Below are 19088 nucleotides of genomic sequence, written 5' to 3'. Positions count from 1 at the left end.
CTGCAGGAAGTGACAGATTCTGAATTAGACGAAATTTGTTCGGCTCCTTTTTCTGGGCCAACCCCAACGGTGACACCCACAAATCCTGCAAAGGACACTCCGCAAATGGACCAACTATCCTCCCAGCCGCCACTTCCTTCGCAATCTTATCCAAAACCACCTCCAGACGTTGCAACGCGGAAGACAAGTTGCGAGCCGCGACTCCTAAACCCTCCGAAACACACGGGATCTTAAAACAATCCCTAAAACCCGATAGCAACAACTCCGCCGCCTCCCTATTTGGATAATTCCTTAAAAACAGCTCCATCTCGTCCACCCTCACCGGAGTCACCCCTCTTCTGCCCAGCCTTGTATCCCTTCCCTTTCCTGCGCCTAAACCACAGCGACAAGCTGTGGGCACCTCCGCAACCTGAGCATTCGGGCTTGAACCGGCAATCGGCCAAATACCTACAATACCCCTCATTGAATTGCCAACAGCATCCCTTTTTAATTACACTATTGGAATCCGCTGCCGAGGAACCACCGGCCTCACCCCGAAAGGGCTGATTACCCCCTTTTGCCATCAGCCGCATACAAAGGCTAATGTCTTTATGGTCCCACCGAATACCAGGCCGGACCACCTTCCTTTGGCGAAACTGCTCGTCATACTGGAGCCAAGCCACCCCCCCCGTATGTCCGGTATGCCTCCCCCACCGCGTCCATATAGCAAAAAAGTGCCTAACAGTGTTCGGGCATCTTTTCACCGACTACACTTGCTAAAATAGCGAAAGCCTGCAGCCAATTAGAAAAAGTGCGCGGTATAAGTCTATACCGCCACTTCTCCTCCTCCTCCTCTCTTTTGCTCTCCTCAGGCTTGACCCTATCCAAATGGAACTTTTCTAATGGAAGCAACGAAAATATTTCTACAAACTCGTCCTTCCAAATCTTCTCCCGGACCTCAGGCTTCAAATGGGCCCCCAATGGCCCCTCAAAGCAGACATAAACCTCCCCCTTTGCTGCGTCCGCCAACCTGACATCCTCCCCCACCTTACCTTTCCCACCCCTGCTCACCTCCGCTTCTCCTGACGTTCCCCCAGCCGCCGCAGCAGGCGCGCTCACCACAGAAACCACACTAGCGCGCTCCCCAGCCCCCACCGCCGGCGCAGAAGCCCATACTGCAGCTGGAGATGTGACCGCCCCTGACCCCAAACGCAACAAGAGTGACAGCATGCCCGACAACAATTCCTATGCTAAACCTTCCGACCCAGTCCTGCACAGTTGATCAAATGCAACCCCACCCCCACCCAACACATGAACCTTACTCGACCTCCTCTCACCTGGCTGTCCCTGGGGGATCCACCCAGCAGCCGCAGACTGCGCTGTAACTCCACTCGGCGTAGCTCCGACCGGTGATGAAGACGTCAACGGACAGATGCCTGCTGCGTCCACCGCTCTGTCGTCCGCTTCTCACTCTTCCTGGTTGAGTTCCCCTTCTTCCAGTGACAGTTCCGGCAGAAGACCCTCATCGATGTCCAAAAGACGGGGTCGCAGCTCCGATGATTCGCTGTACAAGTGCCCACCGCAAGGTGCCCGCCGTCCCCGAACATCCCTGGCCTCTTCCTCAAATTCACAGGACACGACTCCCCGGTCATACAGCCAAGAGTTGCACCATGTATCCCTGAGGCTGCTGGCTCAACCTGCTGCACTGTGGGCGGGGCCAAACCGGCTCCCACAGCCAGCGCTCCTCCCCTTATCCTCCTGCCTGCAGTACCAGGCCTCACCGCTGGCGTCGCTGTCCCGCCCGTCCTGTTTTTACTATGGCAGGAAGAAGCCCGCAGATACAGGCCGCGGCGCCACCCGCTCCGACCTAGTCACCATCCCCACTGGCAGGCCCTCACCACTGGTCAGTGAGACCGCAACAGCCGACGTCCTCCTGGCCAGGCTCCCGCTCACCGCTCCAGGTAAGGCCCGACGCACCCGTCCCTCACAGGGGACATCCTGCGAGGGTAACGCCGCTCCACTCCGCGACCCCCCCCACTGTGAAGGAGAGAGGAGACAAGGACTACCCCGACCCTCTCCTGCGGGCACTTAACGCTGCGCAGGATTCCTCCCGCTGCGACTGCTGGCCGTAACCCTTTCAGCACCGACCGCAGCGGAGGGTCCCTGATGGGGCTCCTCAAGCGTTGCCGCACCTGGGGGGTCGCAAGCTGCTCCTCACTGTCGGCGCAGCTTGCGCCTCCAAAGCCGCCTGAAAGTTCCTCTGCAGCCACGCAGAACCATGCTGTTCTGCCGCTGCCCTAACCGCAGCCAACAAATCCTCTAAGGAAGCCATTACTACCAAATACTACACCGAACATAGCACTACTCACATACAGCTCCCAACTCACAGGTACCCCGGACACTTCTGCAAGTCCCACCCCTATCACAGCTTATATACAGCCTGCAAAATTAACTAATACCGCCCCCCTCAACTACCAATCAGACTCCTGACCCGAATCTCCCATAAATTAAGCCCTTCCTGCCTTCATACTTCCCCCCAAGTCAAGATGCACTTCGCTACTGTCTGCACCTCGCTCCGTTGCTCCACTTACCTTATGCTGCGGTCAGTGATGCGATGCAGGCCTCTTCCGGCCTGTGTCCTGCTCTGTACGGCTCAGGCGGCGCGATGACGTCATTGCGCCGCCTGCACTGGCCTCTGATAGGCTACAGGCACCAGGCATGTAGCCTATCAGAGGAAGGGGCAAGGGAGACGCCTCACCCCTGCTCCTCCACACCATTCATCTGTATCGCTGTCCTGAGGACGGCGATACAGATGAATTTGGAGATGAGCGCTTCCACAATGGCCTCCGGACAGAAAGGGCCCCCCTCCGGTGCTGGGCCCTGCTGACTGCGCCCCCCATCTTCTGTCATGAGGGATGCGCCCCGTGCGGTCGCACCCCTCGCCCGCCTCTAGAAACGACCCTAACTGTGAGGTGGTGAATTTTCCCATAAAAGCAATGATTATCTCCGTACATACCACATTCATTGGAAATGAATAAAACCATGGCATATGGAGGTGTACTGTAGTTTGGGCTCCATATAATGGATTTGTACAACACTGATCCATGTGCATGAGGCCCAGTCCTGAAATTGAATGAACAGTTGACAGTTAAGTCTTGTTTTACATGTTCTCTTCCATCAGGCTCTGATGCTATTATTGCTATGTCGACATTATTATCTTAGATAACAGCATTTAATTAAATGGGTTGAAATCTTCCCAAAGCCATTAAATGTGATAAAGTAAGAAAAGATCCTGTACTCGCCACTTAACCCCCAGCCATTTCCAGCACTCTCTGGTCCTCCCTCACAGTCCTCCTGGTCATTTCCAGCACTCCTCTTCTGGTCCTCCGCCACGGTCCTCCCAGTCATTTCCAGCACTCCTGCTCTGGTCCTCTGCCAGGTTCCTCCCAGTCATTTGCAGCACTGCTGCTCTGGTCTTCCCAATCATTTCCAGCACTACTGCTCTGATCCTCACGGTCATTTCCAGCACTGCTACTCTGGTCCTTCCCCACGGTCCTCCCAGTCATTTCCAGCACTGCTGCTCAGGTCCTCCCCTGTGGTCCTCCTGGCCATTTCCAGCACTGCTGCTCCGGTTCTTCCCCCTCGGGATTTGTTTAAATGCTTGCAGCATCCAGTGCCCTCAGTGATTGGTTGCAGTGGTCGTGTGGGGTATATGGACACATCCCTGCTGCAGCTGGCTAAATGCAGACCGGAGTAAAGGATTGGAACAGCAGCACTGGAAGTGGTTGGGGATTAAAGGAATAATTACACTAATAATCATGAAGTCCATGTAAAATCCTGGAATGAAGTATCGGCAGAATTTCGAGAAATGTTATTGCACAACCACAACTCGTAGCAATAATAATACTTCCAGCGTGTTTTAAAGTTCATTGGCAGTAAAATGACAAGTTAAATGCTTCAGCAATATAAACCCATGATTTTCTAATAAATTCAAGCACTTCAATACAATAAAAAAAAACATCCTATACCCATCACTTAAAGGGAACCTGTGATCAATTTTATGCTGCCCTCTCTAGTAGTCACAGACCTGCTGGTTTCAGTAGTGTGTCACTCATGAACTAAAAGTAAGTGGTTGGGGGCGTTGCCTGACTATGGCAGAGTGATCATGCACCACAGAGATTCTCCATACTAGCCTGCTCCAGAGCCCTTTGAGAGTACCAATGGTGAGGACAAGAAAAGAGTCCCTCCCTGGCAATCACTCAGCAGGGACTTCAGGGGAGCAAAGCAGCATTCACCGCTTCTTCACAACCGGATCGGCCCAAGATGAGACCACAGCAGGCTGCAATCCAGGTGCCGCACCTTTCTGCCCATCCCAGCAGCCTATTGCTGCCCCGACACCAGCAGAGCCGACCGCTGAATCAGTGAGACATACTTGCACACCAGAGCGTGTTACTTCGAAGTCCTCTCGGGCCTGCCCATCAGCGCCGCTGGATCATTTACCGCAGTTCTCTCCCACGCGGTCACCGCCATCTTGGAGTGCCAGCCCGGCCTCACAGCTCCACTCAGGTACTGCAAGGGCGCTTGATTCTGCTAAAATGTCGGAGGCCCCCCCCCCCCCGATACTCAGTGGGATTGGAAAGAGCATATGAAACTGCTCCTGACACACCAAGAAATGGAGAAGTTTGTGGAGAGATTAGAAAACAGGAGCTATCAGCGGTGAAAGCCAAAGTGCAAGCTATAGAGGAGAAGGTTGAGGAGGTCGGTTCCATGCATGATCATACTGCTGCTAAAGTAGATAAATTGATGGCCCAGTGAGAAACTAGAGACCGTCATATCTGCCAGCTATAATGCCTACATGATGATATAGAGAACCGCAACAGGAGAGATAATGTTAGAATAAGAGGTCTCCTTGAATCTACCAAAACAGAGGATTTGATCCCTATTTAGCACCATACTGGAGAAACCAGTCTTTGAGCACCTGGAGATAGATAGAGCTCATAGAACCCTGGCTCCCATCAACCCGGATTCCTCCAAACCCAGAGATGTAATTTGCCGTCTCCACTATTTTGCAGTTAAGGAGGAAATAATGCGAAAGGCCCGCAACTTTTCTACCATTGACTTTGATGGGGCTACTGTAACAATACTGCAAGATCTGTCACGCTCCACCTTGGCCCAGAGGAGAGCCCTCAAACCTTTGTCAGACCTCCTCAGAGCAAATGATATCCCCTATATGTGGGGTTTCTCAATTCAGCTAGTAGTTCGCAAGAATGGTCAACGTATTGAGCTGCGAGACCCAGATGATTTGATGGCGTTCCTCACAGCGATGGATCTCCCTATAATTCAACTACCAGATTGGCATGGTGTGCCTCCACTACCTTCTCGTTCTCTACTACAGGGAGACCTAGGAGCAACTTACAGCGACACAGCAGCGCTACCCAACCCACCTGAAACTATCTGAAGATTTTGTGGAAGAGAGCTCCTATCCTTTATCGTTAAGCTACATGTTTGCTTTCTTCTTTGTTTCTCTTTATTTGGTCCTCTAGCGTGTCCCTGGCCTACAGCCCTCAGGGACACATCACCCTTTTGGTGGCTCTGGTTGTGGGGTTTTGATATTCTTCTTGTTAAGTATCTGTTTTGTTACCCGGTGTCCCAGCCTCGGGGCGGCTCCTTTGCTCTGTCATTGGAAGTCCGTCTCCTATTTAGGAACTCGTCTCTACTTAGTTAGAGACGTCACAATCCTCTCCACAGAGGGTTTTTTCTCTTCTCTTTTTTGTTTACTTGTTTTGAGTATTTTTCTGTGCTGATCAGATACTGCACAGGACCAGTGACACCATATTGTCATTGCTCGTTTTTTTTTCTCTTTTTTTTCTTCTTCTCTCTTTCTAACTCAGAATTTTCACACTTTGTAAGGGCACATAAGTGGTCTCTTGAGCCTTTTTTTTTTAATATCCTCCACTTCTTTCTTTGTTTCAATCCTTACTTTTCCTGAACCACCCCTTCATACCCTACCTCACCCTTCCATCCATGACTATGGCTCCACCTGGTGTCAGACTCTCCTCACTAAATGTATAGGGAATTTAATATTCCTGAGAAACGCTCTACGGTTTTATACGGCATGCACAGAGAGAGGGTGCAGATTCTTTTGCTACAGGAAACACATTTTAAGCAAGGCCATATACCGGGTATATACTCTAAATACTACTCCTATTGGGCTCACAGTACGAATCCTGACTCTAAGTCGAAAGGGGTCTCTATTGCTTTGCATAAATCTCTGCCGTATACCTTTTTAGAGTCTAGGCAGACCCATGTGAACGGTTCCTTTTTCTGAAGCTGAGGATCCGTGAGAGAATGTACACCATCGGGAACCTATACTTTCCGAACTTAAGACAAAGTAAAGTACTTACAGGTATTCTGTCCAAATTAGACGCCTTCACTGAAGGGATCGTATTGCTAGGGGGCGACTTTAATATGACCATGGAGCCCTCGTTGGACTCCTCCACAGGCAAATCAATGGTTCCTAGCTTGGCAATTTCACTCTAGGCAACTGGTAGATGTTTGGCGCATTTTGCACCTTAAGTACAGAGATTACACCTAATTTTCCTCAGCCCACCAATCATACAGTAGGCTGGACATGTTCCTGATCTCTCACCGTACATTGGCCTTCCACCCAAACACACATATAGGGACTTTCTTCTGGTCTGAACACTCCCCAATATTCCTATCTTTGGAGTTACCTGAGTTACCTGGTGGCTAGGGAATGGACTTGGCACCTAAATGAGGCTCTCCTTCGTGACAGTGTGTGTTTGGGTGATCTGGAATCCGCCATTAAGGGTTTCATAATGGATAACTCATCAGATCCTACGGCTCTTTCTCTGCAATGGGAGGCACTAAAATGTGTACTACGAGGGGTGTTTATTCAAAATAGAGCTAGACTCAAGAGGGAGCGGGGCGCCAAAGTACAACAGTTATTGTCCCAAGTAACTGCTTTAGAGTATTCACACAAACAGTCACTGGACCCTGGGATCCTTACTGAGCTTACCCTGGCCAGAGATCAGCTTCAGAAGATCTACCTGTAGAAATGCCGAAAGGTTTCGCAGTTACCTGTTTGAAAACTCCAATAAACCTGGAGAAGCCCTAGGGCGACTCATACATCCTCATCAGCAAGGGAATTACATTCCCACTATTATATATACGAGGGGCACATCAGTTCACCATCCTTGCCAAATAGCTGAGGCCTTTAAATCATATTACAAATCACTATATAACATCAGGGGCCAATTGGTTGATATGCAGACATCAGACTTAGACAACCGTATTAAAACATATGTAGAAGAAACGGCGCTGCCCTCAATCTCTGGAGAGGTAAGCTCTACAATGGAAGAGGCATTCTAGGAGATAAAGATTAAAGAGGTTTTGACCTCTGTAAAGGGGGGGGGGGGGGGGAGCCCAGGCCCAGGCCCGGATGGGGTCACCACACCTTTTTTAGAGAAATTTCAAGATCTCCTTGTAACTTTCCTTTTTAAGGTATTTAATAGCATCTCCCCTTCCTGCCCTTTTCCTAAAAAAGCCTTAGAGACACATGCCCCATAGTCGTGATCCCGAAAATAAACAGAGATGTGACCGTCTGCAATAATTATCGACCCATCTTGTTAATTAATTGCAACATCAAAATGTATTCTAAATTGTTAGTAAATCACCTCAGCAAAGTGCTTCCGCAGGTTACCCACAGAGATCAAGTAGGCTTTGTGCCAGGCAGGGAGGCTAGGGATAACACCATTCGAACTATTAATCTTATTTCCAGGGCGCGTAGTCATCAGGATCCTTTGTGTCTCCTATCAATAGATACTGAAAAAGCATTCGATAGGTTACAAATAGGATTAGGGCCTAGCTTTGTGGATAAAGTTTGCGCCCTTTACACCAACCCCACAGCTAGAGTAAGAGCTAATGGTATACTAGTGCAATGGCCAGGCCCACGATAAGGGTGGTTAAAGTTCTGCATGTGTCGTGACGCCATTTGCAGCGTGCGCCGGGTACTATCCCAGGGCCCTTCCAAGGTGTTATAACGCACGTCCCAGATTAGGAATGCCAGAGTGGTGCAATGGCCTAAAATGTCTCTATCGGATAGTGATAATTGTGTCAATGGTGTCTCCTACCTGGGTACGGCTGGCTCCTGGCTCACTTGCAATAAATTTGAGTGTAGTGATTAATAGAGGAATTTTGCAGAGTAAATGATGTCCAGACCTTTAGATGAAGTTCAAACGTTTCTTTACTGAAGATAACTTGTATCCAAGCAGTATACAGCTTTGGTCTCTGGTCCCAGCAGGTTTTAGCAATAATTGGCAGGAATGAGTGCTTCTGCTTTAAACTTGGAACTTGCAGGATAAGTCGTCTGCTTGGTAGCTCTGTACAAATTAATCTTCTGCACTTTTCTGTAACTTCTGCTTTATGGGGACAGACTAGCTGAGGAGGAATGGCTTCTCCTAGGTCTCTGGACTTAACTCACAGATAGTTTCTCAGGGGATGCTTTCTTCCTGGAACTCTGGAGGTTGTCTGTGGTTTTCTGCTTCTTCATCCAGCTGAGGCTGAAAGTGCTCAGACTGGGTATATAATCAAGTCTCAGCCGAGACTTGCGGTCTTCCCTATGCAGGGGAACTCCTCACACACACACCCTACCCCTAGCAGGGGGTGGGCTACACTAACTCTAACTTCCTTCTCCACCCATGCTGCAGGATGCGGGAACAGCCCACTTTGCTCACAGAGGGGGAGCTAATCTGGAATGATCCATTCCAGCCTAGATACTTTAAACTGGAACTAGTAGCTTGCCAATGGAGTTGCTGCCACCTACTGGTGAACTCAGCAACTTCAAGATTAATCTTACCAAAAGTAAAAATGCTAAACATATCGCTCCCTGCAACTGATGTGTTCCTTTTACAGAGCAACTTTTCTTTTCGCTGGCAGACTCAGATCCTTAACTACCTAGGGTTGCAGATTCTGACTCACTTACACCTACAATATCCGCTCAATTATTTATCATTGCAGAGGAAGACCCTAGAAGGTCTGCAGAGATATTCATTGAAATCTCTGTCATGGTTTGGCAGGATGAGTATAGTCAACATAGATATCTTACAGAGATTTTTGTATCTTTTTCAAACAATACCCATCTGTATACCAGGTAGATTCTTCTTGACTCTTCACAGAGCCATAACACGCTTTGTGTGGGGTACGAGCAAACCTAGGATAAACATTAATGTATTGACCAAATCCAGAAGTATAGGGGGAGCGGGACTGCCAGACCTAAAAGTATACGATGCTTCAGCGATCCTCATGCAGATCTTAAATTGGTCTAATAGGTCATCTCTGATACTCTGGGTCCAGTTGGAACAAGAATTCTCCTAGATGGACTTGTTCATTGCTCCATGGGCGACTCAGGATGATAGACCACCATTAGAGGAATGGCTATTCCTAGTTCATCATGCTCTTACTCAATGGGACAGCTGGGTCCTGAAGTTTCAGATACCACAGAGACCAGGTCCTATGACGCCCCTCATGGGCAATCCTGCAATCACCCCTGGATTAAGGGTAGATGGGTTCCTAATATTGAATAGATCTTCGTATCCCAGGGTCCGTGATGTCATGAAGAATGCAAAAGTAGTGTCCTACGAATCCCTTGATCTGGATGAGAGACTTAAAGGCTCTCTGTGGCTCATGTATGCTCAGTTGAGATTATACCTAAATAGCTTACTCAGCCAAAAGCTTTGTCATAACTTGACGGACTTTGACACCCTTTTTATAAAACCCGACACTCACTTCAGACTGTTATCACAGATGTATAAGATTCTACTGGACCAGAGCAGCCCAGATGTAGCTCCCTATTATTGAAAATGGGAAGTAGACCTACAACTCACTTTTTCACCGAGGACATTCTCAAAATGTGTGCGTTCTCTCATGGATTGTCCGTAGCGGCCCACGCAAAAGAAAATAATTTTAAGATTCTCTCCAGGTAGTATTACTGCCCGACGACTCTCCACCGAATGTTCCCTAATGTATCCATCTTATGTTGGAGATGTGGACAGGAGGAGGGAAACGTGTTACATACAGTATATGCTGGTCTTGCCCTACTATAAGCAAATTCTGGGACCAAGTGCTCCAGGTTTACGGCAAATTTTTAGGAAGAGAGAAGGGAGATGGCGCGTGAACACTGCTCTCGCCTTCCCTTCATACAGCTGATCTGCGGGGGTGCCGGTTGTCAGACCCCCAGCGATCTGATATTGATTAACTATTCTGAGGATAGTCCAAAAATATAAAAGAGATGATGGAGACAGCACATCCTAATCTTGGTTATAAATAAAGTCTATAGAGCCTTTCTTAGCTAAAACGTTGCATCTGGAATAAAATAACCAAGGTTAGGATGTGCTGTCTCCATCATCTCTTTTTTATATTTTTGTATTATCTGTGGATTACGGGAAAGCTTACCACTTTCTCTGGAAAGGTGCACCCACCGCTGGCTACTAGGAGTGCTGTCCACTCCCCCTCCCTTTTTGTCTGGCTATCCTGAGGATAGGTCATCAATATTAAAAGTCCGGACAACCCCTTTAACTATAAAATCATGGTTTTATATGGCTGAACAGTTTATTTTATCATTTTACTGCCAATGAACTTTCAAACACTCTGGACGTATTATTATTAAAGTTCTGGTTGTGCAATAACATTCCTTGAAATTCTGCTGATACTTCAGTTCCAGGATTTTAAATGGACTTCATGACTATTAGTGTCATTGTCAATTGTTCTCTTTTGTCTCTCATCTTTTGCCCACACATACTTCTTAATGAATGAATTGCTAGAAATTTGCAACAATGGTCCAGATGGGTGTTAACAGGAGGGGGGTGCCTCCCCCCGTTAACACCCTTCTGGGCCTTTATTGCAAACTTCTAACGATTAATCCATAACTTCTAGAAGGAATAATAAAGGAATGGCACATAAGAATATATATGTTCCATGGGGAATGCAAGTAATTACTAAAACAGACATGTCAGGAGAGGTGAGAGGTGACAGCTTCCCTTATAAGTGGTTGTCCGGGTTCAGAGCTGAACCCGGACATACACTAATCCCTGCAAAAAATGCACCAAAATGATACGCAACTGACAATACTAGCTAATTCCTCAGGCCGATGTTAAAAGCTGAGAACTTTGCCAATATCTTCCAGTCAGGAACATATCGGAGCCCCTCATGCACCACGTCACGGTGTCTCAGCACGCATGGGGTCCTACCACTAAACTGCCCGTGGTGTGTGAACAGGGTCTGAATCAGTGCTAGAAATCAACTCACAGCCAGGCTCTCACATGCCTCCATAGTGGTATCACCAATGCACTGTGAGGTAGAATAAAGCTGTGAGCCGCACCCACAACAGACCATGTGACACAGAAGCTACCAGGTGCAAAAGAATGTTACCAACAAAATAAAGTGGCACATTCCATACACATGCGGTCAGCCCTGGCATCCTCCATTTTTTGCTGGGGATTGCCGTTATACCTGCGACCACATGCAGAGGAATTGCTCCCCCGGTAATAGACACGCTACAGTGTCTGGGTTTGGAGCATTTTCACCCATGAGTTTTTGTCCTTATGTGTATGGAATGTGCCACTTTATTTTGTTGGTAGCATTCTTTTGCACCTGGTAGCCGTTTTGCAGATGCAGCCCCATGGAGAGCCCAGTACGTCACCAGAACTCTGGAAAATGCCTAAATTGCGCAGGGCAAAGGAGAGCATCGGAGCATGAACTGCTATGATGCTCAAGTCAGGGGGGCTGTCTGGGTGAAAATGAAGGTATGTCCGGGTTCAGCTCTGAACCCGGACAACCCCTTCACTGGAACTAGGGGGTATGCACCATCCTTAGGGTCCATTCACACGTCCGCAAAATGGGTCCTTATCCGTTCTGCATTTTTGCGGATCAGATGCGGGTACTGTCGGATCCATCTTGGCGCTATTGCGCTGTGCCGCCGGACTGCTGCTCCATTTCAATTGACTATAATGGGGACGGGGCGGAGCTCTGGCGCAGCACGGCAGTGCGCAGCGAGAGGCCGCTGGACTAAAATTACTGCATGTCCAACTTTTTAGTATGGCAGCCTCTCACTGCGCACTGCCGTGCTGTGCCGGAGCTCCGCCCCTGACCCTATTATAGTCAATGGGGACGGAGCGGCAGTCCGGCGGCACGGCGAAATAGCGGCAGGACGGATCCGACAGGGTGAACAGCCTGTCGGATCCGTCCTGCAGCTAGTGTGAAAGTACCCATAGTCAGTTATAAAACTGTCCTCCACATGCCCCAGCTTACTGGTTATATATATGATTATGTATTGTGTATAGTCAGATTTGATTTTTCTTTTGTTTTAGATTTGTATTAGTAAAAAGTTACTACAAGCTGTCCGTGCAGAACTGGTACAAACTGCAAAGCTTACAGATACTTCTTAACCATTCTGTGCAAGCAACATTCAGCACCTCCAGAATATTTGCTCCCGTCAGCTATTCTTACCACTGTCAGCATGTCAGCAGCCTACACAAATACGATGCGCTGTTAGTCCCCAGCTCCGCCGAAAACAGCTCGCGGCTGTGGGATGTCACGTTCCAGGATTTCCAGGTAATAAAAAAGCAGACATAAAAGATTTACTTTAACAAGAGCATGAAAGTATACAGCAAATAACAGGAGGGGAATAAAGTGAAGTTTATAGTATTATGTACTTTCTACTTTTACTTGCTGAAAGCCTGAGGCTTTCTAGATTAATGATGTCACAAGTGTCAGGCATATCTGCCACACAGAACGTCCCTGCACTAGACTGCCTTGATAGCACAGATGTATTCTGGAGGCAATGACATGAGCGGAGAGGATTGTCATCAGGAACGTCTCGCCTCTATAGCCCAACTCTGTCACATAATATCAGTCTGTGTCTGACAGAGAGACATCCTGAGATTACTCCTGGAAAAATGCAACTCTCGTCTATCTGTCTGTCTGTCTATCTAATCTATCTTTCTTTCATATACCGTGAGGAACAGAAGTATTTGAACACCCTGCGATTTTGCAAGTTCTCCCACTTAGAAATCATGGAGGGTCTGGGTCTGAAATTCACATTGTAGGTGCATTCCCACTCTGAGAGACAGAATAAAAAAGTTAAATTCAGGAAATCACATTGTATGATTTTTAAAGAATTTATTTGTCTTGCACTGCTGAACATAAGTATTTGAACACCTGAGAAACATTGAGAATTCTGTCTCTCAAAGACCTGTTACTGTGCTTTTAAAAAGTCCACCTCTACCACACTCATTAATCTAACTTAGTAGCACCTGTATGAGCTCTTTAAAGACCCCTGTCCACCCCACAGTCAGTCAGACGCCAACTACTACCATGGGCAAGACCAAAGAGCTGTCAAAAGACACCAGAGACAAAATTGTGGACCTCCACAAGGCTGGAAAGGGCTACGTGGCATTTGCCAAGCAGCTTGGTGAAAATAGATCAACTGTTGGAGCAATTGTTAGAAAATGGTAGAGGCTAAAGACGACTGTTCGTCTCCCTCGGACTGGGGCTCCATGCAAGATCTCACCTCGTGGGGTATCACTGATAATAAGAAAGGTGAGGAATCAGCCTAGAACTACAAGGGAGGAGATGGTCAATGACATGAAGAGAGCTGGGGCCACAGTTTCAAAGGTCACTGTCGGTAGAACACTACGCCATCATGGTTTCAAATCATGCGAAGGTTCCCCTGCTGAAGTCATTACATGTCCAGGCCTGTCTGAAGTTTGCCAATGACCATGTGGATAATCCAGAGGAGGCATGGGAGAAAGTCATGTGGTCAGATGAGACCAAAGTAGAACTTTTTGGTATAAACTTCACTTGTCGTGTTTGGAGGAAAAAGAAGGATGAGTTGCATCCCAATAACACCATCCCTACTGTGAAGCATGGGGGTGGTAACATCATGCTTTGGGGGTGCTTTTCTACAAAGGGGACAGGACGACTGCACTGTATTAAGGAGAGGATGAATGGGGCCATTTATTGTGAGATTTTAAGCAACAACCTTCTTCCCTCAGTCAGAGCATTGGAGATGGGTCGTGGCTGGGTCTTCTAACATGACAACGACCCGAAGCACACAGCCAGGATAACCAAGGAGTGGCTCCAAAGGAGGATTTCAAGATTCTGGAGTGGCCTAGCCAGTCTCCAGACCTAAATCCAATAGAGCATCTTTGGAGGGACCTGAAACTCTGTGTTCCTCTGCGACAGCCCAGAAACCTGACAGATCTAGAGGAGATCTGTGTGGAGGAGTGGGCCAAAATCCCTGTTGCAGTGTGTGCAAACCTGGTCAAGAACTACAGGAAACGTTTGACCTCTGTAATTGCAAACAGGCAAATAGGCTTCTGTACCAAATATTAACACTGATTTTCTCAGGTGTTCAAATACTTATGTTCAGCAGTGCAAGACAAATACATTTTCTAAAAATCATACAATGTAATTTCCTGAATATTTTTTTTAATTCTGTCTCTCAGAGTGGGAATGCACCTACAATGTGAATTCAGACCCCTCCATGATTTCTAAGTGGGAGAACTTGCAAAATCGCAGGGTGTTCAAATACTTCTGTTCCTCACTGTATGTCTGTATCTATCTATCTATCTATCTATCTATCAACTGTCTATCTACTGGAACTATCTGGTGTAGCTGTCTATGATAGCATCTATCTATAAATGTATCTGTCTATTGTCTGTCTACCTACCTGTCTGTCTATCACTTGTCATATCATTTATCTATTTTACAAGGGTTAATCCCTAAAGCACTTTTCTTCTATCTTGCCCGACTTTATGCTTGAACATATTTATTTGCACATTGTAATGCTGGGAAGAAAGAAAAAAAAAAAGAAATTGCCTTCAGGCTTCTTCACTGCAGTACCCAGCACAGCTCCACTTCTGTCCATGTGGCTGTGTCTGGTACTGCAGGTTAGCACCATTTCACTTGACTAAAGCTAAGCTGCAGTAGCAGTACTGCACACAGTCACATGGGCATGGACAGCATGGCGTCTGGTACTGCAGTGATGAAGCCCCTTATTTCAGTTGATCAGTGTGGTTACTGAGGGTCTGATCCAGCCCCACCAATCTCACATTGAATGTCTATATTAAGACCACCTATGTTATATGCTAAATATTTTAATATTATATCTTAAATGAATCATACTTTTTAGGAGAAAATCAAGATGAAAAGGGTTGTCCGAGTTAAAATCAAAAATTGCCAATTAGCAGGGAAATATTTAAAATAATAAAACAAGTTATACTTACCTGTTCACACCTTCAGTTCCGCGCTGGCGCTCTGATCCTTCCTGCTATTGCAGCCATAATGCCATCTTCTTGGCTGTAGCAGTCAAACTTCTTTTTCTTATTTTTACCTCTTTCCTGCAGTTTAGTTAATTTTAAGTCAGACAATCTTGTAAGAATAAAATGCATATTTTCCAGCAATCCAAATAACAGTCGAATATCTATTATTTGTATTCATGCAAATATATTATCTGTGATGTGAATAAGATTTCCACAGAAATCCTTTCTCATCGCAGTTCTACTACACAGCAATGTGTCCAGCTGTGTGGTCCAGAAAATGAAATTCAGAATTAATAGAATTAGGCTGTTCAGGCCAGTCATCTAGTAGACAGATCAAAGAGCGTCTAAAAGAACAACTTTCTCGCTATAAGACCTGTGGATGTGTTACACATGCCATTCATTTCAATGGGCATAGTGAAATGCTTAATTTTCCCTGAGGTGTCCCACAAGAGAATTGAGCAATGGCGTTCAGGTTCCCACACAGTTTACTGCCAGTTACTGTGGGTCTTAGTCGTGTGACACCCTGTGATCAGATAATTGTTGGTGTACCTTTCTAATAAATAAAAAAATTCCCAAGGTGACAACCCAATGAACTTGTCCACTAGAAAGTTACATTAATTTCTATGTATGTCTGACACGATGGAACATATTTTCAGTGACAGATAAAACAGATGATTAACACTGGATTGAAAAAAAAATCACTTTTATTCCATTGGTGTAAAAGTTTCTGACCTCACTTTAATCATATCCATTTGTCTCTAGCCCTAGAAAGTTAATGATAACGTTTTGGACCAAAGGAACAATGAGTAATAACTGTGATGTTAAGATAAGCCAGCAGAATGGTCTCACTGTCCTTGACCACCTTGTATGAATCTATAGTAAAAGAGTATTCCATTGTCATATTAGTGGGGGGATCTAACACCTCCTCAACCCTCACCTTTCAGCTATTTTTGGTAGCCCCGAGAAACTAAACAGTGGATTTAGATGGCAGCAGAAGGCTCCATGCACTGTGTAGTGACCATGGTGGCGTACTTTAGTTCAACTTCCATTTGGAGCTGGCAAGGTCAGTGGCGTAGGGATCGCCATAGGAACCATAGCAGTGACTATGGGGCCCTACGCCACTGGGGGCCCGTCCGGGCCGCCTTCTGTTGATTTTTTTTATTTTTATTTAATTATTTTTTTTACACACTACAAACAGGCAGCCAGGCCCGAGCCGCAGACCGCCCGCCCACTACACTAGTGTAGTGGGCGAGCGGGGTGCGGGCGGTCCGCGGCTCGGGCCTGGATGGGGAGAAGGAGTCAGGACTGGACTGAAGCAAGGCGCACGCAGGGCCGGGCCGACACAGAGGCTGGGGAGGCTCCAGCCAGGCCACTGAGTAAGGAAGATCCGATCATATTCTAACCCCCAGGCGTTCCCATGATGACTAGGATGCTTGCCTGGGGGTTAGAATATACCATCGGATCTGAGTTTTCACACTCTCAGTGTGAGCCTGAATACTCAAATCCGATGGTATATTCTAACCCCCAGGCGTTCCCATGGTGACAGAGACGCTTGCCTGGGGGTCAGAATATACAGGGCCACGCCGCTCACAGGAGCACATTTATAAACGAATTAGTAACTTGAACTTTAATCATTGACATTTCTGAATGCTGATCTCTTTACTTGGATTGGATACCTTACTCTGTCTTAGCTCTGGTAACGGTAACAGCAGGCAGTGTGGGCGGGCGGCGCTCACTCACTGACGTCACCCGCCTGCTCCTCCCACTAGGCGGCGCAGGCGCGTGACGTCAGTGAGTGAGCGCTGCCCGCCCGCACTGCCTGCTGTACCGTTATCAGAGCTAAGACAGAGTAAGGTATCCAATCCAAGTAAAGAGATCAGCATTCAGAAATGTCAATGATTAAAGTTCAAGTTACTGATTAGTTTATAAATGTGCTCCTGTGAGCGTCGGGGAGGGGGATCTGTGGATGTTACTGTTTAGGGGGGAGATCTGTGGATGACACTGTTTAGGGGAGGGGGATCTGTGGATGGCACTGTTTAGGGGAGGGGGATCTGTGGATGGCACTATTTAGGGGAGAGGGATATGTGGATGGCACTATTTAGGGGAGAGGGATCTGTGGATGGCACTATTTAGGGGAGGGGGATCTGTGGATGGCACTATTTAGGGGAGGGGGATCTGTGGATGGCACTGTTTAGGGGAGGGGGATCTGTGGATGGCACTGTTTAGGGGAGGGGGATCTGTGGATGGCACTGGGGGGGGGGGCCATAAAATTATTTTTGCTATGGGGCCCATGTATTTCTAGCTACGCCCCTGTGGCAGGTGATGAGAACAACTGATCGGTGGGGGTGAAAGATGTCTGACCATTACCGATCTGATAAGGATGACCTTATTCTAAGGATAGATCTTCAGTATCTAAAAGCTGGAATACCCTTTTAAGTTACATTCACAAACCTTTTTTTAAGTAAATTAGGGTTCAGTGAATGTTCTTGTTTTGAGTATGAGACCCATCAATGTCAATATTTTTTTTTTTATAATTCTTTACATTTCTGCTATTGTTTTCCAGATACAGGGATTTCTCATTGAAGCCGGAGAGTTTGCATATGCCAAGGACTGTACTACCTACTTTTCACCAGCAATTCTTATGGGTCTAGTCATGTCACTTATCCTTCTGTTAGTTTTGGCCTACGCACTCCACATGCTGATACATTTGAAATCAATGGACAGACACTATCAGAGGAAATGCTCTGCCACCTATTTTCCTAAAATGAAGGACAATTACCTGGAAGATGAGAGGGAGCCCCTCAGAGGCAACGGACAGGAATACTATGAGCTAAGACAGCCGGAGCACTGTAGACTAAGCATTCAGCAGTTTGCATCTGTTTCTCATTAGCTTTATAATTGACCATTGTTCCCCTTTGTGTATTTCTCTTATTCTGATTTCACATTAAACACAGTTTCCAAGAAATTACTCCCCAGATAAAGACCTTATAAAATAAACTCTTGTGCAACACAGTAACTCCGGAGACCAAAGACCCTGAAAGACTCTTGTGAAACTACAGAGCATTTTGTCACAACGATGTTTATTGCCCACAGTATATTGGTGATGTGTTAGATTGTGAATCAAAAACAGTAAAGGTAATCATGACAGCCACGTCCCCGCCAACGAAAAATAATTTATGAGGTGAATAAAAATCTGGTTGTTGGTCGCATAAGATGAACGTGATTTGCCTTCCCAGTGAAAATCACATGAAGCACATGAATGTACAAAAATGCAAAAGCTTCATGTGACCGCAAGCAAAATATAGAATGCTAGGAAAGCATAAGGCTAGAGTTAAAGGGATTGTCTGCGTTCTAATAAAGTGGGGTAGGAGCATCCAAATAAGTTAAAAATACACTGGGTACTATGTGTTCTCTCATTGGCTTTTGTTTAATTCAGCTCCACAATGGTCTTTTTGTATCTTCATCTCAAGACCCTTCATAGAACAAGAATAAAAGAGTTCTAATCATGAAAGTTTATTTGGAGTAGATGTGAAACTAGGGTCATATTCCTCACCTTGTGTGGTGCTGTATAGAGCACTAAAGTTGGGGGTTTCTACTCGCTAGAATTCTAGATTCTCCTAATAACTTACCCTCGTCCTTATGGGTGTAGGTATGGTGTATTGGCTGCTGTACTAAAGGTGGACCATAGCAGCATCTAATGTGAAGAAGGAGACAGAGGCTCCATGAAATCCATATTGCTGACAACTAGTTTGGTAGCTCTCACACCAT

At 46.7% G+C, this 19088-nt stretch overlaps 1 protein-coding gene across 1 annotated transcript in view; it reads left to right on the top strand.

Moving 5' to 3' along the window:
- Window positions 1-18678, top strand: part of LOC122935705 (V-type proton ATPase subunit S1-like protein) — a 93991-nt gene extending 75313 nt beyond the window's left edge. Inside the window, exons 6-7 of the mRNA XM_044291555.1 lie at window positions 12366-12609; window positions 17884-18678. Coding sequence (XP_044147490.1) covers window positions 12366-12609; window positions 17884-18210 — 571 coding nt within the window. The 3' untranslated portion in view covers window positions 18211-18678. The remainder of the gene's footprint in view (window positions 1-12365; window positions 12610-17883) is intronic.
- Window positions 18679-19088: the final 410 nt, after the last annotated feature.

This window comes from Bufo gargarizans, chromosome 1 (assembly GCF_014858855.1).
Source record: "Bufo gargarizans isolate SCDJY-AF-19 chromosome 1, ASM1485885v1, whole genome shotgun sequence".
Classification (NCBI taxonomy): Eukaryota; Metazoa; Chordata; class Amphibia; order Anura; family Bufonidae; genus Bufo; species Bufo gargarizans.
The sequence above is the reverse complement of the archived record's forward strand: the minus strand, read 5'-3'. Positions and strand labels throughout refer to the sequence as shown.